Consider the following 27,170-nt stretch of genomic DNA (forward strand, 5'->3'; position numbering starts at 1 on the left):
ACGCCAATAACTCTTATCATTGAGGGGCTTGGATTTTATAAGATATACCTGGAACCTACAGTCCCATGGGAATGGGGCTGTCTGGCCCTGTATCCAGAAGCTATCTTACTAGGAGCCTCAAATTCTGATGCTTTTATGATGTCGGATGTGTCAGAAGGTAGACTGAAAACGGAATACTCTACCCCTTTGAGTGTGTAGGATGGGATCACAACTGCCCACCAGCTCCCACACGTGGCTCCTCAGAAAGCGTGGGAAAAAAGGGAAAAATAAAAAGGGAAACTGCCAGGACTTAAGATGTCTGCCCAAAGACCCTTCGATATCCCAGGAAAGGCCTACCCGTTTCCAAAATGTCCGTCCACAGTCCTGACGTCACTCCATAGGCTACCTCAAGCCAGAAAGCGAGTGCGCCCCAATCAGGGCTCAGTCCCCGCCTTTGACTTGCGTCATTTCCGGTGGTGCAGCAGCCATTTTGTCAGTCGCCAGCGGATCCCGCGCGCTGGAGAAGTGCAGTTCCCCCCTGGTTACCAACTCGTCCGTTCTCCCTTCGCGCTGCGGGCGCCGTCGAAGAGCGCTCACCAAAGGCGCAGCCGTTCTTCCCTGAAGTGTTTCTGCTGGTGCACCGGCCGGAGCTAGTAAGCTGTCTTCCTGCCCCTGCCACTGACAGGCGCCCTCAGGGAGCCGCCGTCCGTGATGTCAAGCGAGGAAAGCTACCGGGCTATCCTGCGCTACCTGACGAACGAGCGCGAGCCGTACGAGCCGGGCACCGAGGGTAATGTCAAGCGTAAAATCCGCAAGGCTGCCGCCTGCTACGTGGTGCGCGAAGGGACTTTGTATTACCAGCGGCGGCAGCGACACCGCAAGACCTTTGCGGAGCTGGAGGTGGTACTGCAGCCGGAGCGGCGCCGGGGCCTCATCGAGGCTGCGCACCTGGGTCCGGGTGGCACTCACCACACCCGGCATCAGACCTGGCACCTCTTGTCCAAGACATACTGGTGGCGAGGTAAGACCAGGTCCTCAGAAAGGGCGCGGGCCGGAGACTTGTTGCCTGGGCTAGGCCCACTGGCGGGACCTATTTGCGTTCCCGCGAGTGTGAGGGTCCTGGACGCCCCTCGCCAGGCCAGGTGGTGCTCGGCGGCGGAGCGGCTGCCAGGCGGAGCAGAGAGGGTGGGGGACGCGAAAGGAGCCGCACTTCCCACAGGAAGAAGGCCGGGGAAGCTGGGGGCGGGCCCTGGCCCGGGGTGGGGCCAAGGGGGCTTCTCTGGGGGCCGGGCCAGCCGCGGGGAGGGGCCGTACGCGCGGTCTGCGCTGGCCCGCCTCCTCAGGCGGCCCTGGTGGCGGCTGTGTCCCTCGGGAGGAAGCTGTGGGTTGTGCCGTTTTAGATCTGTTTATGATGACGGTTTTGGAGAGGGACGGTTCGCCCAAGGCCCGGAGCTGTCGCCCGTGTGTTCCGCCCGCCCTTATTCCTCAAATTCTAATACTACGGCGTAAATAAGGAATACGTAATGCAATCAGGTGCAGTTTTAAGGAGTGATTGTGTGAATAGTGTTGAAACTCGTTTTTACAGCAAGAACTAAATGTAGAGTATCAGATAGTCTTAATTCTGGATGTTTTAATAGACTTCCCTCTAATACTGTGAAAAGCGGTGTATGTACCAAAAAAGATGTGGTTACTATGATTTTTTTATTGGTAGAAAATAAAGTCCTGAAGTTTCTCGACTCTTTCGGAACCAGTTTAGGAAAGGAGAGCAGATGCCTTTAGCTTCTTAACCGCTCCCTCTCTCCACAAAGTTGATGAATATTCAATTGAAACTGCTCAGTTAGAATTAGTCACTTTCCAAGCCCATGTCCAATCCAGTTTTGTGTGCGCGTGCGCAATGTCTTCAGTTATGAAAAAACCTGAGACGATGTTTATGTTATCCTTTTCATTTTAAAATTCTGTTTGTGGTTATGTGGAATTTCAAAACTCCTTAAACATTTAGGGCAGTTGCTCTTAAAGTACAGGAGGAGGGAGGCCCTGAAATCTTTTCAGAGGATCCGCAAGGTTAAAATTATTTTTATAATAATACTAAAGCATTATTTGCCTTTTTCACGAATATACAGTGCAGTTTTCCAGAGACTACATGACATATAGATTGAATGCAGACGTATATATAATGATCTGCCTTCTGTTATGCCACACATTAAAAAGATTTGCAAAAATGTAAAAGTGCCACTCTTCTCACTACTTTCTTTTTTTGAAAAAAATTATTTTTCATAAAAATGCTATTTACGTTAACACGTAATGGGTTTATTAAATTATTTGAATGACATTTTTATTATTTTAATGTTTCCTCTCATAAAATTGGAATTCCTAGTCAGTAAGCATCAGAGCAGTTTGCCCTCAAATATTAGCTAATCATTTTGATGTTTATTACATTAGCACTGTTTAATTCCTCATTATAGGGTTATTAGACTAACTGCATAGTCAGGGAAAAAATACATTTTTGGGCCGGCCCGTGGCTCACTCGGGAGAGTGCGGTGCTGATAACACCAAGGCTGCGGTTCGGATCTTCAGTTAAAAAAATAAATAAATAAATACATTCTTAATACATTAGTAAATGGAAAGAATTTTCATAATAAGTAATTTGTTTCAAATTTTAAAAGAGTCTTAAGCAACTTATATAACACTTCTGAGTAAGAAGAATGCTTAAGCTGATAGATGTTAGTTCTACAGGTGGTATTTATAACAAGTATTAGTAATGATCTAGAACAGATAATTGATAAAATAAGCATTTTTAACTAGTTGTTTGTTGTTTTTTTCCCACTGGCTGGTCAGTGTGGGGAACTGAACCCTTGACCTTAGTGTTAAAAAGCTGTGCCCTAAGCCTCCTTAACTACCTGTTTTTAATGTGTCATAAACTGCAAATGGGCTCTTTAGAGATACATAGATACATATTCTAAAACCATTGTAGACTTTATCTGAGAGCTAATAAGATTTGATCCATTTACATGCCTAGAAAAGAACTATACCATTTATTCTGGCTGGTATCAGGATCCTAACCCTTGACCTTGGTGTTATTACACCACTTCTAACCAACTGAGCAAGCTGTCAGCCCTTTTTTTTTCTTTTTTTAACTCTCCCCACTTCTGAAGAATATTCCATTGATTCTTTTCCATTTGAGTTAGGCTTATACTCTGGTGTGTTTGCTAGGGGACAGTGCTTCAACGTCAGTCCACCAGAAGTTGTACAGCGACAGTTTACTGGGATTCATTATTTATGCTGCTTTTTCTGGAATGCTCCCATCAGAAGCTACATTCTAGTTCTTAGGCAAGATTATAACAACTTCCCTTGTTCAGGCACAGTGAAAAACTCTGGCTCAGTGCCTAAAGTTTAGTATAGTAATTACCAAATTTATTTCAGAATATACAGAATATAAAATGTTAATAGATTGTTTTCCCCCTATCTTTCTATTTAATACTATATTGTTGTGTGCACTGGAATTTCAAAATGACTCTCCCCTGCCTCAGTCAAAAGCTGATGTGTGGGGATCTATGGTTAAATGCATCCAAAATACTAGAATAAGATAAGAGGGAAAAAAGGATTAAACTAGCAAAATTATGTAATAGGTTAAATTAGCTGCATGCAGAAGTTCCTACCCCAAGAACTGATCTGTTTTTGTTTACACTGTGGGGATAAATTGAAGCTGTTGTTATCTAATCTAGAAGATGTAATTTCTAGAAAACCTGACCAGAACTAGGTTTAATGTAAAATAAAGCTATAACCACTTGTAACCTCTTTGACTAAAACAAAACAAGAAATTGAAGGACTAATATGCATGGAACTCGAATTAGAAGCCACTGAGCAAGAGATGGTCACTGTATCCAGCACTGACCAGGAGAGAGGTTCTTGAACAGCTGACTGGAGCAAATTGACCAGTGATTCTCAACCTGGGATAATATGCTTCCCAGGGGACATTCAGCTCTGTCTGGAAACAATTTTGCCTGTCAAAATTGGGAGGAGGAGGGGTGATATTGGCATCTAGTTAGGTAGAGGTCAGGGATGCTTCTAAACATTCTACAGTACATAGGACAGCCCTCTCATAACAGAATCATCTGACCAAAAATGTCAATATTGATGAAGTTGAAAAACCCTACTCTAGAGTGAGAATCTTTCTCAAGCTGTTTTATCAGTTGACTATACTAAGGTAATTTATTACCCTCTGTTGTGAGTCTGTGCTCAGTAAAGAACCTTTTCAAAATATTAACTTGATGTTTTATGTTGCCTTGGGATGGGGGTGGGGGGTAAGATACAAGAGACATTAACCAGTAAGCATTATTTAACTTAGCAGCTACTGTGTGTCAGACACTGTTCAAAGTGTTTTATAAATAGTAACATTTGATCCTCATAACAGCCCTATAAGGTAAGTGCTATTATCCCCATTTTATAGTTAATGATACAGAGGCACAGAGAGTCTCTGAGTTCAGTGACTTGGCCATGGTCACAGAACTAGTGGATCACTTTGCTGCATAAATAATTTCAACTCCTTGCAGTAATTCCCCGCTCTTAAAATAATAAATTAACTATATTGTTAGTATTTTTTGTGTGGTTAATTTGAGTCAGATTCTTAAAGCTTGATCTACTCTGAGTGAACTAAGGAGGTCAAGTATCTGACTCTAAAGTTCAATTTAAGATTATTCCATCAAAACACTGACAATTGAGATAAAAGACAAATAAAACATGGTAGGGTAATTTTTGAGATAATTGATTATTATATATTTGTATCATTTTTTTCCTGAAGTTTTCTTATTTGTTTTTGTTCATTTTCAAATGCTTTCCATATGGTTTGTCTGATACCAATATGAACTCGGCCAGTTAATATTTTAATCAAACCTCTGTTGTATGCTTAAATGTGTACAATCATAAAATAGTTAGAACTATATCCAAGAATAATTAGAAAAAACTGTTGTTCTTGTCTTTATTTTGGACAAGGGAATTTCCATAGCAGTACTCCTTATTCTCTTTCTTACTAGAAGTACACTTACATATAAATATATATTTGCTTACATTGCTTCTCCCTCTCACATACCCATTTACTCTTTTTTATTATAATAAAACATACATAGCATAATATTTACCTTTTTTTTTTTTTTTTTCCTTTTTGTCTTTTTTCGTGTCCGGCAACGGATCGCAACCCTCAGTGTCGCGCCCATACCGGACCGGGACCGGCAACGGGATCGCAACCCTCGTGCTGTGCCCGCACCTCGCTCAGCCAGTGAGCGGGACCGGTCTGTATGTGGGATCCAAACCCTCGGCGGGAGCACCTCCACGCTCCCAAGCGGCGCACTGTAGCAGTGCACCACCGGGCCGGCCCAAATTTACCATTTTAAGTATACAGTTCAGCAACATTAAATACATTCACATTGTTGTACAGCCATCACTGCTATTCATCTCTAGAAATTTTTTTCATCCTTAACCCATTTACTCTTAACTGTATGTAAAATATATGTCCATCCTGCCTTTTTATTAGTTTTTAAAAAGCTGCTACTATACCTCATACATGAAATAGATTTGTTATTGACTTTAACATTTTGTCAGGTATTAGAATACAGCCTCAATTGGTCTCCAAATCTATGTGCACATGTAAATGCTTTTATGCTTTTTTGGGGGGGAGGGGCGGTTGGCAGGTATGGGGATCCAAACCCTTGACCTTGGTATTACAGTGTTGCACTCTAACCAACTGAGCTAACTGGCGATTTGGCAAATTCCTAGGTTAAACTGGTTTCTTTATTGTAGGAAGTCAGTTTCTAAAATAATGTTCATTGTGTGTCTTTAAATTTTAATTTTCTGAATTAGTTCAGTGAATGATAGTACTTCAAAAAGTTCATCGAAAGATTCATATTATCTTTTTTTTTCCCATGGCTGACTGATAAGGGGATCCAAACCTTTGACCTTTATATTATCAGCACCATGGTCTACCAAGTGAGCTAATTGGCCAGCCCGTGAACTTTTTGAAGTACCCTTGTATACTTTTATAATAAATATGAAACATAACATAATTTGGGAAATATTGCTTGAATACAATTTGAAGGTTAAAAGTATGAGGAACTTGGTATAATTTGACATCTTAAAATTCTTTTCGGGAATATACTAAATACTTCTGTATTATTTTAGCTAATAACAAACCTATTCATTTGTATTTACAGTATTTAGGGATGGGGGGAGAAGTTTCTGCTACAGGGAAGGACAAACGTGTTCCCGTGTGAGTAGCATAATATACTGAAAATCACATGACTTCTGGAGGCCCAGCTTTGCCATTTAGTAGATGTGACTTTGGACAAGTTACCTATCTTTTGGGGCTTTATTCTCCTCTTCTATAGACTGGGAATTAATTGTTACTGCCTTATAAGGATGATGGGGGGGGGTGTTTGTATGTATGTATGTATCTTAATGTCTTTCTCCCTGCCCCCTCACCCCTACCCCAGCATGGTGAGGTGGAAGTTGAAATTCAAAACAGGCTATTGTGAGTGGCTTGTGTAACAATCAACTTTTGTTAGATTGTGTGTGTATGCTGTTATTTCACACAATCCTGAAATCTCATAACTTTCAAAAACAGAAGATTTATTTTATATTCTCAATACAAATTTTGGTTGTAATCCTATTCCAGACTACAGATTGGCTTCACCTGTTTTCATCTGCAATTCGGGTTAAAGGACAGTATATATCTGGGACATGCTGTTCTTTGGGAGAGGGGACAAAGATCAAAGAACTGGTGTGAAATACTCAGTGACTTTTAAATCTTCTATTCAGACATGGCACTCATCATATCCATTCATATTCCATTGGTCAAAGCAGATTGCATGGTGAAGCCTGATGTAAGGGGGTAGAGAAGTGTTAGCTTGAGCCATATTAAATTGTTACTTATTTAGGTCAAAAACAGTTGAATAATGGCAATTTCATATAGTTTCTATTGCATAAATGTGTTGCAACTCACATGGAAATGGGCAGGACTCTATAAATCATCTTGTGGTGGGGGGAGTGAATAACTGGGAATAAAAAACAAAAGTCTATCTCAGCATAAACAAACCATCATTTATAACCTTATGTCTTTGAAAAGGTGTATCTTACATTCTAAAGAACTCATTCTACATACTTTGTTGGGCCTCAGTGTGTCTGCATGTATGCACTCAAACATATATTAGTGTACACAGATTAAATATGACTTGTTAATTTTTATTTTCCTTGTAGGTATATTAAAGCAAGTCAAAGATTACATTAAACAATGTAGCAAATGCCAGGAAAAATTAGACCGTTCCCGTCCAATATCAGATGCTTCAGAAATGTTGGAAGAGTTGGGAATAGACCTTGAATCTGGAGAAGAAAGTAATGAATCAGAGGATGACCTGAGCAACTTTTCTTCACCTCCAACTACATCCTCCAAGCCTGCAAAAAAGAAGCCAGTATCCAGACATGAACTTGTATTTGTAAGTGGTACTTTGCATTCAGCTCTTGTGTTTGAAACTAGTGTACTAGTATTTGCAGTCTTGGTGAATTTTTATCATACTACTGAGACTCTTTGACAACTGACATTTCTGGAAGCAGTGTCTGGGCCATGCTGCAAGGTAAATTAATCTGGCTAGGTCTTTGTTTTTTGCCTGCATTAGTTTCAACATCATCAAATTTCCAATAAGAGGCAGCAAGAAGTGAGATACAGGTTTCCATTAAGTATTGTAGAATGAACATAGCAGAAAATAATGAGGACATCATACCTTTTAATTTAAACACATAGGTAACAAAGAAAGACTATGAGGTTATTTCTTCATTTATGTTAAAAGGGAATAGTGTGTCTTGTTTTAAAGTCTTTTGGGTAAAAAATACAGCTGATATATAATGCAACTCTTGGTCTCAAACTTATTTTATTAGGTTGACACCAAAGGAGTGGTAAAACGTTCTTCTCCAAAACATTGTCAGGCTGTTTTAAAACAGCTGAACGAACAGAGACTTTCCAACCAGTTCTGTGATGTTACTTTGTTAATTGAAGGAGAAGAGTACAAAGCTCATAAATCTGTTTTGTCAGCCAATAGTGAATATTTTCGAGATCTTTTTATTGAGAAAGGAGCTATTTCCAGTCATGAGGCTGTGGTGGATCTTTCGGGTAAGAATTTTCTAATACTCTTGCTTTTTATTTGTAAGTACATTCTAGAAGAGAAGTGTATATGTGTCTTCCAAACACAGGATTTATGCTAAAGTAGAAACCTTAGAGCAGCAGACTAAGCTGAACTTGAAAGGTCCTTCTTTTTAAGCAATGTTTCCAAGATAGAGTTATGAGAAAGACTGTCATTTCCTATCAGTTCCTCTTAGATAGAACAGTTGTAGCAGAAGAATAATTTCTGGGATCTAGACTGTTAGGAACAGTTTGAGAGAAATTCACAACTACATCAGTGTTACTACAATAAGTGAATATGTTATTTAAAAATTGTTTATATTGTATTTTGTGGAACATGTAATTGTAAATACAGTTATTCTGTAAGTCTGTTTTTTATTTTTAAAGATTAATCAATCGAATTCATTAGGTTCAATAATCAAACTGTCCGTGTAGAAAAATCAGAATTCCAGGTGAGTTTTTTTGTGTGTTATTATTGTTGTAAATGAATACTTTGATTTTCTTTTGGCCTCACTAGAATTTATATATTGGCTTATGAGTTATGAAAGTTTAGGAAGAATTTAAATAGGTGACTTTATTTATACATTTTCTCATAATATAAACTTGCCGTAACTTTTGAATTACTCACATCACTTTGTGAAATGTTTTCCCCTTTCTGAAACAAAAAAGTAACTTTATCCAGATATATAAATACTTAACCATTTAACCACTAATTCTTTTCTGCTTTATACTTTTTAATCTCACCTTTTCTGGGAAGACAAATTCATACATTTTTCCTTAGCAGTAACTTTATGTTTATATAAAGCAATAGCTTTCTCTATATAAAGATTTATTAAGTATCCATTCTGTGCAGGGAACTACCCTAGGCTCTGGTGGTAAAATAGTGAGCAAAAACGGTTTGGAGCTTAGAGTTGCATTACATTCTAGATTAGTGGTATTTATTTTTTTCTGGGTTTGGTGACTCAGGAGAAAATATGTCTTATACTGAGCCATCTGAATAATAAAATTCATCATAGGTGTAGTCTTTCGATAATGTTAGCTTTGGCATTTTTTTCCTGTTTTTCATGCATCTGAAGCATAAAGAGAAAGCATATGAGTCTTGGCTCTTTTCTGCTTCTCAGCAGCTTATACCAAATGAAAAGAAGTTTCTGCCCTGATATAAATAATTGTAGCACAGCATTCTGTTACAAAACATTTCTATGTTTGGGACTGAGCTCTCTGTTCTATTCTATTGGTTGTCTCTTCCTGCACTATTATCATTTGGTCTTAATTACTTAAGCTTTGTAATAATGAGAAAAGTCTCCCACCTTCATTATTCAGGTGGATGTTAGCTATTCATAACCCTTTGCTCTTACATTTAAACTGTAGAATTAGCTTGTTGTCTTTGGACAAAAGGAAAAGAATAAATGTGTTTTCGTAGGGATTACATCAAATTAAGAAAGTTTTAGAGATTTATCCACAAAGTCTTGCACATCTTTTGTCATATTTATTCTGAGGTACTTTTTGCAGTGGACTTTGGGAGAAGATTTTTAACTACTTTTTTGAAGTTTAATGGTTATGGAATTGTTCAGGTTTTCCATTTCATCTTGAATAATTTATAAGAAGTTATATTTTTGTATGAACTAGTCCATTTCATCTAAATTTTCTTGTTTATTGGTACTTTTTTATAATATTCTCTTCTAAATGTCTCCAGCAACTGTAATTATTTCTCTTTCATTTTTAATAATAGTTATTTGAGTAATTTGGGCCTTTTCTCTCATTTTAAAATCTTTTTTACTAGAAGTTTACTGACTTTTTTTTTTTCCCAGTCCTTCTAAATCAGGAGTTGGATAACTACAGCTTGCAGGCCAGATCTGCCCTGCCACCTGTTTTTGTAAATAACATATTATTGGAACACAGCTACACTCATTTATCTACATATTATGTGTGGTAGCTTTTGGGCTTACAGGGGCAGAATTGAATAGTTGCAACACAAGCCATATGACCAACAAAGCCTAAAATATTTGCTGTCTGGCTCTTTACAGAAAAATTTTCCTGGCCCCATGCCAAAGCGTGATTTTTAAATGTTAAAAACCTGTTATGCAAATGCCCAAGATTTTATTTATTTATTTATTTACTTACTTGCTTACTTGCTTGCTTACTTACTTACTTACTTACTTACTTACTTACTTACTTACTTATTTGATGGCTGGCCAGTGCAGGGAGCCAAACCGAGATTTTATTTAAGTCGTCAATTGAGGAAACCAGTAAAATGTTTAAAACCATTTCTAATCGTTTTGAAGAAGAGAGTTATATAGGTCTTTTGGCCAAAGGAATGTTGAAACGAATTTGCTAATATGTGCAAAACTGGTTAATGCCCTGTAGTGTAATAAGCTGTAAGTTTTGGGGTTATCCTTTCTACCCTCATAGCAATAGCTTCTCAGTTTTTTACAATTCACTTGCTATCAGTTTTTTATAAGTTAAATTTTATAGAATTATAATATAGTCAGTTGAAGTCAATCAATGAAGCATAGTCAGCATGCTTTAAAGAACACCTGATAATCTTTTTTTTCATATTGCCAAGTTTTGACCAATTTTTGTTTATATTTCTTTCAAAAAACAAATACTGTTTTTTTACATTAATTAATACCTGCTATTTATTATTATCATCTTCCTCCTACTTTATTTAGACATTTTCTCTCTCTCTTTTTTAAGTATGATACTTAGCCCATTAATTTCCAAACTCTCTTATTTTTCAGTTTAAGCATTTGAGACTATATATTTCCCTGTAAATACCACAGATTTGTTGACACTTCCTTTTATGTATTTTTTTGTTGGGATTTTTTTTTTTCTGTTTTTATTTTTTATTTTGACACTTGTTTTTAACCCTACATGCGGTCTGTTTTCATAAGTGTCATTTTAGTTGAAAATGTGCATTTTTTTTGTGGGTTGCAATATTCAGTATACTGTACATTAAGTCAAACTTGTTAATTGTTAATTATTTTATTTACAGCTTATTTTGTGTGCTTAATCTATTAGTTACTGAGAGAGGTATTTTAGAATATTAACTTAATATTAAGTATAATTTATTTGTCTGTTTCTCATTAGAGTTCCTTTAATTTTTTTTATGTATCTTTTTTTTTTTTTGTCCTTTTTGAGACCGGCCGCACCGCGCTCAGCCAGTGAGCGCTGTGAGGGCACCGGTCATCCCTATATAGGATCCGAACCCCGGCGGGAGCGCTGCTGCACTCCCAGCGCCGCACTCTCCCGAGTGTGCCACGGGCTCGGCCCTTTTTTTATGTATCTTAAGGCCATGTTATTAGGTACATATAAGTTTAGAATTATGACTTCGTGATAAAACATCCTTCATTGTTATCTATCCACCATCTGCCTATGTTAAAGGACCACATTTTACGTACTTCAAGTCCAAACTGAAAAATACAGCAAATGTGAGTTTTTGGTTGCTTTGGCTCTCTATCTAGTAAAAAAAAGACCTCTAAGATAAATTGTTGTATGAAAAGAGTAAGGTGCAGTACAGTTAACCTGTAATATGATATCTAGTGTAAGAAGGGGGAATATTTTTGCTTGACTATACAAATTCCTAGTCATACTGGTTGTGGAGAGAGTTAGAATTATCACTTTGTAATCTTTTTCCATTTTTTGAAACATGCAGTATTAAGAATTTAAAATGGCTTTTGAGGGCTGGCTGGTTCGCTCACTTGGGAGAGCGTGGAGCTGGTAACACCAAGGTCACAGATTTGTATCCCCATACCAGCTAATCACACAAAAATAAATAAATAAATAAATAAATTATTAAATGGCTTTTGAAAGTGAAGCACTGAGAACTTAGAAAAGAAAGAAACTGACCTAATTTTCCCACACAAGAATTTAATACCTCATCTGTATAATAATTATTTCATTCCTTAGGTCCAGGATAGGCAAACTACAGCCCAAGGACCAATCCTCCTTTTCCTACCTTTTTGTAAAGAAAGTTGTATTGGAACACAGCCATACCCATTCCTACACATCTGCTTTCCAGCTACAATGGCAGAACTGTGTAGTTGGAACAGACACCTTATGGCCTATTTTGCTGACTCTTGCCTTAGATTTTGGTTTTTAATTTTAGTCTTAGAACACTTTGTTCAATCAAATTTCTGTGTGGACTACTGTTATTAAGAAATATAGCTATGGGCCGGCCTGTGGCTCACTCAGGAGAGTGCAGTGCTGATAACACTAAGGCCACGGGTTCGGATCCTATATAGGGATGGCTGGTTGGCTCACTGGCTGAGCATGGTGCTGACAACACCAAGCCAAGGGTTGAGATCCTCTTACCAGTCATCTTTAAAAAAAAAAAAAAAAATATATATATATATATATATATATATATAGCTGTGCTTACGGAAGTGAAGTTAGGGGACAGGTTGGTCCTCGCCAACTCACCTGCCTCCCTCTTTTTTTTTTTAATCCTCCATTCTCCAGCAGCTGTTTCTTGAGGGGAATTTGAGGAACCCCTGGGGTTCTAAGGAGTGCACTTTGAAAGTGATGCCTTACAACAACTTTTGAGGTAGTAAGTCTTAAGTTATTTTCTGTATTAAGTATCGAGAGACTTGGCTCATAGACGTGAGTTAGTCAAGGTTTAATAACCAGAACAGAAAGCAAATCCAGGGAAATAATTGCAGAATAAATGGTCATATTTGCCTTTGTATTATATTTTATATTGTCATAATTCTATATTTATTGTACTTTTAAGGGTTTTAGTGGTAACTGAGACTTTTTTGTCTCCACTTTTCTTTTTTCAAATAGGTTTTTGTAAGGCAAGCTTCCTTCCTTTACTGGAATTTGCCTATACTTCTGTGTTGAGTTTTGATTTCTGTAGCATGGCTGATGTAGCCATCTTAGCTCGTCATCTTTTCATGTCAGAAGTTTTGGAAATTTGTGAAAGTGTACATAAACTAATGGAAGAGAAACAGCTAACAGTATATAAGAAGGGTGAAGTACAAACGGTCGCATCTACCCACGACTTACCAGAACAGAATAGAGGTACAGCACCTCTTGTGACTAGCAATGAAGGAACCACAACAACTTTATCTACTGAACTGGGGGATTGTGAAATTGTACTACTGGTAAATGGAGAATTGCCAGAAGCTGAGCAGAATGGAGAACTAGGACGACAGCCTGAGCCCCAGGTTTCTTCAGTGACTGAAGCTGCTCTGTCATCTGTAGGATGTATAACTGATTCCCATCCTGAAATGGAGTCTGTTGATTTAGTAACAAAAAACAGGCAGACAGAACTAGAAACTTCAAATAGCAGAGAAGATAGCACAATTTCTGATATTGATCCTAAACTTCCAAAAGAGAATATAATCGGTAGTTCTCCAGAAAACAGTGAAATGGGAAATGATTCATCATTTGAGGATATCTGTGCTGAAGACATTCCAACACATAGGCAGAACTCTGGCCAGCCTTTAAATGATCAGGAAAGTCTAGTTGCACTGACAGCAGACACAGACCTTGGCCCTGGTGATGATACTTACAGAAGTAGGCTTCGGCAGCGTTCTGTTAATGAAGGGGGTTATATGCGACTACATAAGGGAATGGAGAAAAAGCTGCAGAAACGGAAAGCCATTCCCAAGTCAGCAGTTCAACAGGTATGATGTAAAAAGGGTTGACCTTTATAGTTGTAGCTTTAGGTTGAAAGCATTCTATTGATGAACTTATGCCTATGGTAAAAATTATTTGGGAGGGGCGATGGGTGCAGGGCAACAACTTAGTTTTTTAAATACCAATATTAATAATAGAATATGAATTTAAATATTTTTGTTAGAAATTTATAACATGATGCGACTTTAAAGTCAAAATGAGTATATTTACTTAAATTGTATTTTCTGTCTCTTAATTAGGTGGCCCAAAAGTTAGTTCAAAGAGGAAAAAAGATGAAACAGCCAAAAAGGGATGCTAAAGAGAACACTGAAGAAGCATCTCATAAATGTGGGGAGTGTGGAATGGTTTTTCAGAGACGATATGCCCTTATCACGCACACACTGAAACATGAAAGAGCTAGAGATTACAAATGTCCGGTAAGTCTCTGGAAAGCTAACTGAAGATGGCTGTAACCTCATAATAATAGAATCCAATTTATTGCTTTGTTGTTATCTTAACCACTTACATTTTCTCTATGTCTCTCTCTCTTTCTCTCTCATATTACTGTGAGTCATCTTCTGATTTGTATAAGTTATAGTCTCCCAGAAATATTCAAACTTACCTCTGCTTCTTCCTGATACCGTAGTATCAGTAAAAAGGTCATTTTAAAAACATAAACTCAGGGCCGGCCCGTGGCTCACTCGGGAGAGTGTGGTGCTGATAACACCAAGGCCATGGGTTCAGATCTTATATAGGGATGGCCGGTTTGCTCACTGGGTGAGCGTGGGTGAGCGTGGTAGGTGAGCGTGGTGCTGACAGCACCAAGCCAAGGGTTAAGATCCCCTTACCGGTCATCTTTAAAAAAAAAAAAAAAAAACTCGTAAAAGGGCAAGGGGAACAGGAGAGGAGACCCTGGCAACTAAATTCTAGACACTAACAGATGGAATAACTGTTTCAGCAGATTTGAAAGGGCTCATTTCTGGGAAAATGAAGCTTAGAATCAACCCAAATTGTATTGCAGAACCACCAAAAGGCTCAAAAACTGGTGATACTAGCTGCCTTGAAAGTAGAAGCAATTAAATCACCACCCCCACCTCCTCAGCCAAAGATCCTTTTCCTATGCTCTGGAAAAGATAAAACCACAACTGCTCTGGGGATCACTATGTAAGTGAAGGTAGATGCTACCCCCAAACAGGAAAAAGTAAAAGCTAACATGTTGAATGTTGAGACCCTTCAAATTCTCTTTCCTTATTCAAGTCCCAGAAAATTAGCAGTCAGACCCTTACCCTAAAGCAAAAAGATTTGTCAGAGATGAGAAATCAGAAACCCAATAACAAAGAACCTGAATATACTGCTGACTAAAGCAGTTGACAACAACACCCTCCCTACTTAGGTGGAAATTCCAGTTAGTTTTTTAAAGTCATTCTGAAATACAAAAAGACATCAGAGATCATCAGACTCATGACAAAAGATTAAGAAGAAAAGCAACTTTGACTCCAAGACCACAGAGGTAAAAACAACAACAACAAAAAAACCCCACAAGGTACAGTTTATATAGGAGATAAATGAAAAAATTGCATCTATGAAACAGTAACCAGATGCTGAGTTTTAAAAAGGATACATTAAAAGAACAGAAGAGCTTTTTAGGAATGAAATACATAGAAGAAATCTCAGAAAAGTTGGGAAATACCGTTGGCTAAATCTCCCAGAAAATAGAGCAAAAAGACAAGTTAGAAAATAGGAGTGAAAAAAAATTACAGGATTAGTTTAAGATGTCCAGCATTCAAGTAATATTTCCAAACAAAAAACATGGAGGTAATAAATCTAAAAGGGATTCATCAAGATAGTAGTGAAAGGAGATCCCAGGATGAAGTTATGTGCCAAGCATAGGGAACAACCAGCCCAGGATGCAACAGGACATAATGCTTTGACACAGATTTCCAGTAGGGTGAACCTCATCTCAGTGGACAATTGGGAGAAGGGTTTGGTGGTGATTAATTAATAATGCGCATGCTCCTGGATTTATGATGGGGTTACACCCAAATCACTGAAAATATTTTAAGTTGAAAGTGCATTTAATGCACCCAATGTACTGAATGAACATCATGGCTTAGCCTAGTCTGCCTTAAACGTGTTCTGAACCCTTACATTAGCCTACAGTTGGGCAAAACCATCTAATACAAAACCTCTTCAATAATAAAGTGTTGAATATCTCATGTAATCCACTGAATGCATATAGCTTTCATATCATTGCCAAGTTGAAGAATCAGAAGTTGAACCATGAAGTTGGGAATCATCTATAAATGAAAAGAGATAAAAGCAAAACAGAAAGCAAAAAGCAAGAAAGAAAAAAATCATAGTATAACATGCAGACCAGCCATATTGGTATTTACATCCAAGTAATGTAAACACTGAAATTGATCTATTCAAAAAGATGATGTAACTATATTTATAAAGTAGGGTAGTGGGAATCATTTATATAAGTGTAGGGAGTGGAGGAGTGAAGAAGAGAATCAACTTCCATTATGCATGTTACTTACTGTTACAAAGATAAGCATCCAGAGAGATTCAAAAAAAGTTAACTGTAGGGCCGGCCCGTGGCTCACTTGGGAGAGTGCGGTGCTGATAACACCAAGGCCCCGGGTTCAGATCCCATATAGGGATGGCCGGTTAGCTCACTGGGTGAGCGTGGTGCTGACAACACCAAGTCAAGGGTTAAGATCCCCTTACCAGTCATCTTTTAAAAAAAAAAAAAAGTTAACTGTAGGAGCAAAATGTGGTGGAGATGGTGGGCCAGGAGGCCAGTTTTCTTCGTTTTTCTTTTTCTAAATAAGTATTGTTGATGGTAAGCATATATAACTTTGATTTTTAAAAGAACGGAAGCTTGTGTGAATCCTCAACAGCTACAGGATAAAATCCAAGGACCGTCACAGTCTTATATCTTTCTGCTTTTCCCCTATTTCTGCTCTATCTAACAACTATTAGTACAGTAGTTCTGCCTTATCTTCAGGGGGTACATTCTAAGACCCCCAGTGGATGGTCGAAACCAAGGATAGTGCCAAACCCTATCTATACTTTGTTGTCTCCTTTACATACATACATGTGACAAAGTTTAATTTATAAATTAGGCACAATGAGAGATTAACAACAATAACTAGTAATTGTTATAACAGTATGCTGTAATAATAGTAAAATAAGGGTTACTAGAACACAAGCACTGTGACACCATCTGCACAGTAGATATGATAAGCAAGAGGGCTACAAAGTGACTAAAGGGCAGGTAGTGTCTGCAGCGTGGACATGCTGGACAAAAGGGTGACTCATGTCCCTAGTGGGACAGATCGGTAGGAAGCGAGATTTCATCGTACTACTCAGAATGGTGCACAATTTAAAACTTATGAATTGTTCATTTCCATTTAATATTTTCAGACTCTGGTTGACTGTGGGTAACTGAAACTGTGGAAAGTGAAAATGGATAAGGGGTGACTACTGTACTCATATGATAGTATTCTATCTTTGTCTGTGTCCCACCTTTCTTTCAACACCCAACTCAGTCCCAGCCTTCTTGATGATGCCTTAACTCATTGCTTTGATTGCTCCCTCTTCTTAAATACTTCACCTTTTTATATGTAAATTTTGTGTTGTAGTTAGAGTTTAGGCCTCTCCAGAGTAAGACCTGAGTCTTATCTTTTATCTTTATAATCAGGTAGCTAGTATATTTCTTTTATATAGTATATGTGTTTATTGATTTATATAATTGAAACAAATAAAAAGTTGGAATGAGTCAACTTAACATTTAGTGATGGAAATACATAGAGACAGAATTTTGTTTACTATTTTTTACTCTTTCTTTTAGTTGTGTAAAAAACAGTTTCAGTACAGTGCTTCCTTGCGAGCACACCTTATTCGACATACCAGAAAAGATGCACCCACTTCATCCTCGACCAGTTCCACATCTAATGGGGCATCAGGAACATCATCTGAGAAGGGCAGAACCAAACGAGAATTTATATGTTCCATATGTGGAAGGACGTTACCTAAATTATATTCTCTTCGAATACATATGTTAAAGCACACAGGTGTAAAGCCACATGCATGTCAGGTAAAGCAATAAAATTTATTTTGTTACTTAAAGAAGATTGGAACTTAACTATGGTGATGAGACTGGTCGATAGGTATTCTGGAGTTACTCTCACTCTTGGGAAATGTCAGGGAAATTTATGACTTCTTCAGTCTGTCACCTACACTGAGAGTGATTCCCTGTGTTGCGTTCTTTAATTTGCTGCCTGAAGTTATAGTTTGAAAAGAATCTATTTAGGATGCTCTTGAAACTTATTAGAGTCCAGAGGATGTATTGGGTGGGAATAACTAATTTATCATCCCCATCATTCCTTAACCTTCAACAGGACCAACCTGGACTGGAAAGGAATCCATGGCTTAAATCTCCGTCAGTAGACTATGCGTTCTCCAGAGCTGAGGATTGAGGGTGTCTAAATGCCAAAATATGGTTCCTCAGTAATTCCTATGATTAGCCAGCTTTGGGCTATTTGGAGCAATGGGAAATTTCTAGTAGCTCCTATAGCCTTGCATATAAGCATGGCTCACTATTTTTATTTATTTATTTATTTATTGGCAGCTGGCTGGTACAGAGATCCAAACCTGTGGCTCTGGTGTTACCAGCACCATGCTCTCCCAAGTGAGCTAACTGGGCAGCCCTACTATTTTTATTAATAAATTTTTTTCTCTTTTTTTTTTTAGCTTTTTATTATATGAAAATAAAATATAAGAGAATGGGATGAACCCTTATATACCCTTCACCCAACTTCAGTAGTTATCAACTCATGGTCAGATGTGTTTTATGTCTGCTGTCACTACCTTATTCTCCCACCCCTACCCCCTGAGGGTTTTTTTTGTTTGTTTGTTTTGGGGTTTGTTTTTTTTTTTGGCAATTGCCCAGTACAGGTATCCCTGATGATTTTGAAGCCAAGTCCTAGGCATCATTTTATTAATAAATTTAAATACCAAGTATTAGTTGGGCCTCTGGTCTTCCAGGGCAGCACCACTCAAAATGTATGGTCCCTGGAAGGTAAGTATAGAAATAGAGAGTAAGCATGTAGAAACTCTCATAGCAGTTCGACCTTATTGTGACATTTTTATTGTGTTTAACAAAAATCTCTCCCCAGTGGATTGGGGAAATTAAAAAAAAAAAATAGGTTCTTCATAGAGTTTGAGAAGCACTATTCCAGTTGGTGTAGCAGGAAATGAGTATGTTCTTGTTTAAGCTTCCATGTCTCTTTTAATATAAGATATACTGTTTACCAATTTCAAGGATAGCATGAGATTTTGGGGGTTTTTTTTGTTTACTGTTTTGAGCTCTTCATAAATTAAAGATAGCGACAATATTAAGTACTGAATTGGAAGAGAGGTCATCTAGCTAATATCCTTGGCATTTGTGATTTCAACTTTGTCATTTTGTTTATAATTTAAGTTAAATAACTTAAATTTTTATTTAAAATAACGTACTAGTTTCTCTGTTCTCATTCTTCAGAAACAGCAGCTTTCTCCCTCTTTGTTTTACTGACTTAAACACCCCTGTTCTGTCTTAGGTCTGTGGAAAGACTTTTATCTATAAGCATGGTCTAAAATTACACCAGAGTCTCCATCAATCACAAAAACAGTTTCAGTGTGAACTATGTGTTAAGTCATTTGTTACCAAACGGAGTCTTCAAGAACATATGAGTATTCACACAGGTAATAAGAAATTTATATTGATGTAGTTACATTTTATGTACTATTAATTTACTTATATATTGATTATGCTAGAATTATATCAGAAATTATATTGATATACTGATGATTGTGTGTGTTAATTTTTTAAATTAATGAGACAGTATTTAAAATTAACAGGTTTTCTTTTTTCCTTTTTTTATACCTTGTCCATTTCAAAGTTTTTCATAAATCTAGCTTTATAACTGTCTTATTTGTATAAAACTATTCAGTGTTCCCCTCAATATAGAAAAATTTGTACTCAGTGTTAAATCATGCAAAATTCAGATCTAGGTACCTAAAGAAATGCTCATGCTTTTGGTGGATAGCTTATAATTTTATTAGAATTTCTATTTTATTTATTTATTTATTTATTTTATTTTATTTTATTTTATTTTATTTTATTTTATTTTATTTTATTTTATTTTATTTTATTTTATTTTATTTTATTTTATTTTATTTTATTTTATTTTATTTTATTTTATTTTATTTTATTTTATTTTATTTTATTTTATTTTATTTTATTTTATTTTATTTTATTTTATTTTATTTTATTTTATTTTATTTTATTTTATTTTATTTTATTTTATTTTATTTTATTTTATTTTATTTTATTTTATTTTATTTTATTTTATTTTATTTTATTTTATTTTATTTATTTATTTATTTATTTATTTATTTTAAGATGACCGGTGAGGGGAATCTTAACCCTTGACTTGGTGTTGTCAGCACCATGCTCTCCCAAGTGAGCTAACCAACCATCCCTATATATAGGGATCCGAACCCGTGGCCTTGATGTTATCAGCACCACACTCTCCCAAGTGAGCGATGGGCCGGCCCTAATTTTATTAGAATTTTTAATCCACACGTACTTATTTTCAAATGCTTTAAAGCAGGAATGTGGGAATGGCCAATGTAAAGTAGATAGATACCTGCTATAGAGCTTGTGTTTTTAACTATTACTGTTATAATCCATAGATTATGGAAGCATATCACATTCTGTGGGTAGTAGCCTTTGCTAGTATAGTTATTGAGAGGAAACAGGGATTTTGAAATGGTTTATTGTTATTCTTCGAAGACGTCTGCCAAATGTTATAGCTTCCATGACCCCTTTATAAAATAACTTGGAAAAGAATTCTACTGGAAGAGGACCTGATGGGTGGATTTGTGACATGGTTTTTACTTTTTACAGGAGAGTCCAAGTATCTTTGCTCAGTTTGTGGAAAATCTTTTCATAGGGGCTCTGGGCTCAGCAAGCACTTAAAGAAACACCAGCCAAAGCCTGAGGTTCGAGGCTATCATTGTACTCAGTAAGTATTTAACATGTGAAGCATTAATTAATTTCTTTATGTTCTTACTAAGTTTATTTGAAAGTTGTTTTTAAAAGAAATTATTCAAAGATAATATTAAACTGTAATTTTAGTTTACTCTTGATTTTAATCAGTCTTTTTTTGTCTAGGTGTTACTATTTATTTATTTCAACTGTTCATTGAGATATAAATCATGCATCATACAAATCACTCATTTAAAGTGATTTAAAGAGATTTTCCAAGTGTACTACCTGGGGGTGGGGCAGAAGGAAAGAAGGAACTCACTGCCAGCCAGTTTCTTTCTAGACAGTTCCTCTAAAGCACTGGACACTGCTAGTTTGTCCTCCTTCAAATTTCTTTTTTCCCTTCTTGTCTATTTTCCAAAGCCTCCTGAAATCTCTTTTTTATAATTGAGGTAAAATTCATATAACATAAGATTAATCTTTTCAATTCAGAAAATAAAAAACACAACAAAGAAGTAAAGTGTACAGTTCAGAGGCTTTATTACATTCACAATATTGTACAAACACCTCTAATTCCAGAATGCCTCTGAAACTCAGCCATGTAGTTTACAGCTCTGCCTTAGATACCACTTCCTATTTGTGCAAAACTGGAAGGTCAGCCAGAGGTGAGAACTCGGGGCCTTTTCAAGTCTTTTCTGACCATGGCTCAGATGTGGCCTTCTAGATTGCCAGAAATACAAGAGAGTTTTCACGTCCTTATTCCCCAAAGCATCTGATTCCCAAGCTTTCAATTTCTGTATTTGCATAAAACCATTATTCCTTGCCCCAGGTGGCAGTGGCTAATACATTTGCTGCTAAATGTTTCAACAAAGTCCCCGCCTATAACCCTCAGCCCTGGGAGAGTTAGGAGAAATAAAGGCTGGTCAGACAGCCATCAGATAGCTCAAAACAACCACAATTCTTATTCTTAAGAATAAGCCTTTCTCCAGTAGGAATCTATATAGAAAATATAGTCTGTTGTCTTTTAAGGATTCTGGGGAGCAGGGGATGGGAACCAAGGTAAGTTTAAAACACCGTAAAGCTCTCTTACAGAGACTCAACAATTTTTTTTTCTAGATTAAACATTTGCCTGATCACTGTAAACCTTTAGATTAGTTTCTAGAGTTACTGATAAAGTTGATTTTGACAGTTTGCCAGTTTATCCACTGCTTTTTTGGAGGGATGGGCTTTTGGAGTTTCCTATTCTGCCTGCCGTATTTGCTGATGTCACTCTAATTAATCGTACTTTGAAACAAAGATAGTTTATCATTAATACATTTTTAGTTGTAAATGATAGAAAACCTAACCCAAACTGGCTTGAATGAAAGGTAAGGTCCAGGTGTCTGAGTGGTTTAATGTAAACTGGATTCACATTTGTTAGCACTTGGCTTTTCTCAGGCTTCATATGGCCAAGGCAGTGGCAGTGGATTCGACCTCACATCTTCTCAACTCCCAAATTGTCAAGCTTCTTGTAGTTCCTATAAAAGCCCTAAGGTTCACTCCAGTTAGATCAAGTTAAGTCATTTGGTCGTCCCTGAGTGAATCACTGTGGCTACGGGAATGCTACTCTCTGATTGACTTTGGCTTGAGTCATTACTCCATCCCCAGGTCAAGGGTGAAGCCTACCCACAACACATGGACAGAGAATGAGAGGGGTGAAGGGGTGATGTTAAAGGGGGGATCACATGGGAGAGGGGGAGAGACAGAAAATTCCCTCTATAATAACCTTTGGGAACTCTGATTAATTCTTTCTAAAACATTTCTAGTGCTCTAGAGATAAAAGAACTTAAAACCCTGCAGCCTTGAGGGAAGATTGGAGAGAATTCTCTTGTTTTAAATTAGGATCATATTGTGAAATGTACTGAGTTGTTGGAAACTTTTTTTAAAGGAATAAGATGATCCAGTTGGGTACTTGAACTTTATTGCAGATGTGAAAAAAGTTTTTTTGAAGCTAGAGATCTTCGCCAGCACATGAACAAACATCTTGGTGTGAAGCCATTCCAGTGCCAATTTTGTGATAAGTGCTATAGTTGGAAGAAAGATTGGTATTCCCATGTGAAGTCTCATTCTGTCACTGAGCCTTACAGGTTGGTAAATTTGAGAAGGATTTGATATTAATTGACATATACAGGTTGAGTACCCATTATCCAAGATGCTTGGGACCAGAAGTATTTCAATTTTGGATTTCTTTTGATTTTGGAATATTTGCATTATATTTACAAGTTGATCGTCCCAAATCTGAAAATTTGAAATGCTCCTTCATGTTAACTCTCAAAAAGTTTTGGATTTTGGAGCATTTTGGATTTTGGATTTTCAGATTGGGGATGCTCAACCTGTATGTGTACTTTGATTCTTATGGCTATTAGTGCTTTAGAAAAAATAATTTAGGTCTTTCCCCCTATTTTAGGTGTAATATATGTGGCAAAGAATTTTATGAAAAAGCATTGTTTAGAAGGCATGTAAAGAAAGCTACCCATGGGAAAAAAGGAAGAGCAAAGCAAAACCTGGAACGGGTATGTGAGCAATGTGGAAGAAAATTCACTCAGCTGAGAGAGTACAGGAGACACATGAACAACCATGGAGGTAAGTATACTTTGTATTAAATTTATCTTAATAGAATGAAAGCCAATCCAGTAGTGATTTTCCCTTCACGGCCCTTTTACATATGAACTCACCTTTCTTAATAGAGATTAATCCTATATCTTGAAAGATTTATTCAAGTGACAGAGGTGATCCTGAACATGAATACCTAATTATTATGTATATAGATAGAGTCCTTTTTTTTTTTTTTTTTTTTTTAAAAGATGACCGGTAAGGGGATCTTAACCTTTGACTTGGTGTTGTCAGCACCACGCTCAGCCAGTGAGCAAACCGGCCATCCCTATATGGGATCCGAACCCCGGGCCTTGGTGTTATCAGCACTGCACTCTACCGAGTGAGCCACGGGCCGGCCCTAGAGTCCTTTTTTTAGTGAGCTTAATTCTGTGTTTACATTGTGATGCTGAACTAAACTGTAGCTTCTGTTTTAACTACAAAACTCACTCACACAAACACCATAGATGCTCAAGAATTAGAAACCATATGAACAATTTTACCCCTATTAGTCTCATCTTAATTGCCCTCCCAACATTACGAATCCTATACATAACAGATGAAATTAACAACCCTCTCCTAACCATCAAAACCATGGGCCACCAATGACACTGAAGCTACGAGTATACAGACTACGAAGACCTAAACTTCGACTCATATATGGTCCCCACCCCCGACCTAAAGCCAGGGGAACTCTGACTGCTAGAAGTCGACAACCGAGTGTACTCCCAATAGAAATCTCAATCCACATGCTAATCTCATCTGAAGACATACTACACTCATTTGTCTCTTAGTAACTTCTATTATGTGAGAACATCTTGACAGAGATCATAGTACAGAATCTAGTTTATTCTATGGGAAACCGTTATGTCATAAATAAAATATTGCCATAGTCAAGCTAGAAAGGCTTATGGGTTACCATAATTTAAAAAAAAAAAAATTACACCCAACCCTTGAACAACATGGTTTTGAACTGTGTGTTTCCACTTATACGTGGATTTTTTTCAATAAATATATTGGAAAATTTTTAGTTGTGTATGTCATGTAATCATGTACATGACATATCTAACCCAAAAGTTAAGAGGCTATTAGTAGTTAAGTAGTTACTTACTCCTAACAGTGCAGGTCCGTCCCCCCCCCCCCCCCCCCCGGGGGGAGCTCAGTGTGGGACTGCCCCAACCCAGGGGAAAGGTTTCAGTGGAGTCAAAAGTTACACGGGGATCTTCGGGGCCGGCCCGGTGGTGCACTGCTACAGTGTGCTGCTTGGGACCAAGCGGCGGCACTCCCGCCGAGGGTTCGGATCCCACATACAGACCGGTTCCCGCTCACTGGCTGAGCGAGGGGCAGGCGCGGCACCGACGGTTGCGGTCCCGTTGCCGGTCCCAGTCCGGTACGGGCGCGACACTGAGGGTTGCGGTCCATTGCCGGACACGAAAAAAAAGACAAAAAGGAAAAGGAAAAAAAAAAAAAGTTACACGGGGATCTTCGATGGCGTGGGGGTCAGTGCCCCTAACCCCTGCATTGTTCAAGGGTCAACTGTGTTTGGTAGACAATTTTAATGTTTTCACATGCTTTTTTTTTTTTCTTTTTTAAATAGGAGTTAAGCCATTTGAATGCTTAACATGTGGAGTAGCTTGGGCAGATGCCCGATCTCTAAAACGCCATGTCAGAACACATACTGGAGAGCGTCCCTACGTCTGTCCCGTGTGTAGCGAAGCCTACATAGATGCCCGAACACTCCGTAAACATATGACTAAATTCCACAGAGACTATGTGCCTTGCAAAATTATGCTGGAAAAAGACACCCTTCAGTTTCATAACCAAGGAACTCAAGTGGAGCATGCTGTTAGCATCTTAACAGCAGACATGCAGGAACAAGAAAGCAATGGTGCTCAAGAACTCGAGACTGTGGTAGTGACAGGAGAAACTATGGAAGCTCTTGAAGCTGTTGCAGCTACTGAGGAGTGTCCATCGGTGTCTACGCTTTCTGACCAAAGTATTATGCAAGTGGTTAATTATGTATTGGCACAACAGCAAGGACAAAAACTATCTGAAGTTGCAGAAGCTATTCAAACTGTTGAAGTAGAGGTGGCACATATTTCAGAAGCAGAATGAAGATGAGAAGTGACATCTAATGTATGCTGAACTCACAGAATATTTGTTTACAAAACCAGTAACTACCCACTTAGAGTTTATATGTCAAGGCTCTGGGCTGTTTGGTGATGTGACATTTCTGGCCAGTGGGTTCTGTAGAAAAGTTCATTTACTGAAAAGAAATTGAAAGCAAATCTATTTGATGGCAGTGACTTATCATGATATACCTTTATGAATTAATGTTTATAAATGACTGTACTAAACTTAAAATTATACAGTTTCATTTACATTTTGACATTATTTTATTATATATTTTGAGTTTAAAGTCTGTACCAGTTGGCTTTTCTTCTGTTCTTGAAATACAGAGGTTCTGTGATTTCATTTGCCCTGTTTATGGATTAAAAGAAAATTCTATTATAAAGCATTTCAGTAGAACGCATAGGTATATTATGTTTTTTAAATGCTTTAGATCTGTGATTCTTGACTTACTATTTATTTTAGTCCCTTCTAAATTAGGGATTCTTCATTCTATTTTGAAGCACTTAATGAGTTACATGCTGTAATCAAGTTTGCACAATATATTAATATATACGGGGAACCCATAAATGAATAGTTAATTTTTTAAATGCCATCAAAATGCATGAAATGCCTATTAAAAGCCTTACTGTACTATCTCTTCAAGGCAAGTAAATTTACCATGAGAAAAGAACACTGTTGTCAAACATTGTTGATGGGAAATTTCTCCCTGATAATATAGGATAATAAATGAAAAAAGAAGTCTCATGTTTTTTTGCTGAAGAATCAACCAAATTAATAAATGAACAAGTTAAGTTTCGTATGTTTTCAGCTTTTGTATCATGTTTAATTGTTGAATTTTGTTGAAAAACTGCAGTTGAGAAATAGGATTGCGGGCCGGCCCGTGGCTCACTCGGGAGAGTGTGGTGCTGATAACACCAAGGCCACGGGTTCGGATCCCATATAGGGATGGCTGGTTCGCTCACTGGCTGAGCGTGGTGCTGACAACACCAAGTCAAGGGTAAAGATCCCCTTACCGGTCATCTTTTTAAAAAAAAAAAAAAAAGAAATAGGATTGCAATATAGATGTACAGCGATCCTGTTGATACTATATAATGGTTAAGTAATTTCAGAATATTGACAATTATAGTATACTAGTTGAAGAAATTGATTATGATCCCACCAAATTGCTGAAAATAAGTTATTTTTAAAAGTTACCTGAAAACAAAATTATATTAATTCATGTGTTGATTTTTAAATTCCCACCTCTTTAAACTATCCAATTTTCTAATTTTTAAAATGACCGTGTGGAGATGGCCATATTTCTCTCTAGGAAAGTACCATTCAAGCTATAATTGTTAAAATTAAGCTTTTAGGTTTTAGAAGCTATTATAAGGTATAAAGTAAGCAGATCACATATAAGTCATTCCTAAAGCACAAGAAAAGAATGTGCCTTGATGTACATATATTATTAAGATGCTTATTCCAGTTTACTTTAAAAATGGCTTTAAGGATAAATAATAAATGATAGCCATGCATGCATTATATGTGTATATGTAATATTTGCATTTGCAAATTTCTCATTGTTTTAATAGCTGTGTGGCTGACTTTCAATTTTAAGAAGTGAATTGA

The 27,170-nt window shown here is 37.3% G+C and overlaps 1 protein-coding gene across 1 annotated transcript; it reads left to right on the forward strand.

The window, feature by feature from the left end:
* ZBTB11 (zinc finger and BTB domain containing 11) lies at window positions 1-26,503 on the forward strand. Its single transcript, XM_008566704.1, has 11 exons — window positions 1-1,000; window positions 7,225-7,460; window positions 7,900-8,131; window positions 12,923-13,767; window positions 14,020-14,196; window positions 17,616-17,861; window positions 19,366-19,510; window positions 20,718-20,835; window positions 22,766-22,924; window positions 23,245-23,420; window positions 25,027-26,503. Exons 1-11 carry the CDS (start codon window positions 691-693, stop codon window positions 25,542-25,544), a joined length of 3,162 nt encoding a protein of 1,053 aa, XP_008564926.1. The 5' UTR covers window positions 1-690; the 3' UTR covers window positions 25,545-26,503.
* Window positions 26,504-27,170: the final 667 nt, after the last annotated feature.

This window comes from Galeopterus variegatus, unplaced genomic scaffold (assembly GCF_000696425.1).
Source record: "Galeopterus variegatus unplaced genomic scaffold, G_variegatus-3.0.2 Scaffold265, whole genome shotgun sequence".
In the NCBI taxonomy this organism is placed as follows: Eukaryota; Metazoa; Chordata; class Mammalia; order Dermoptera; family Cynocephalidae; genus Galeopterus; species Galeopterus variegatus.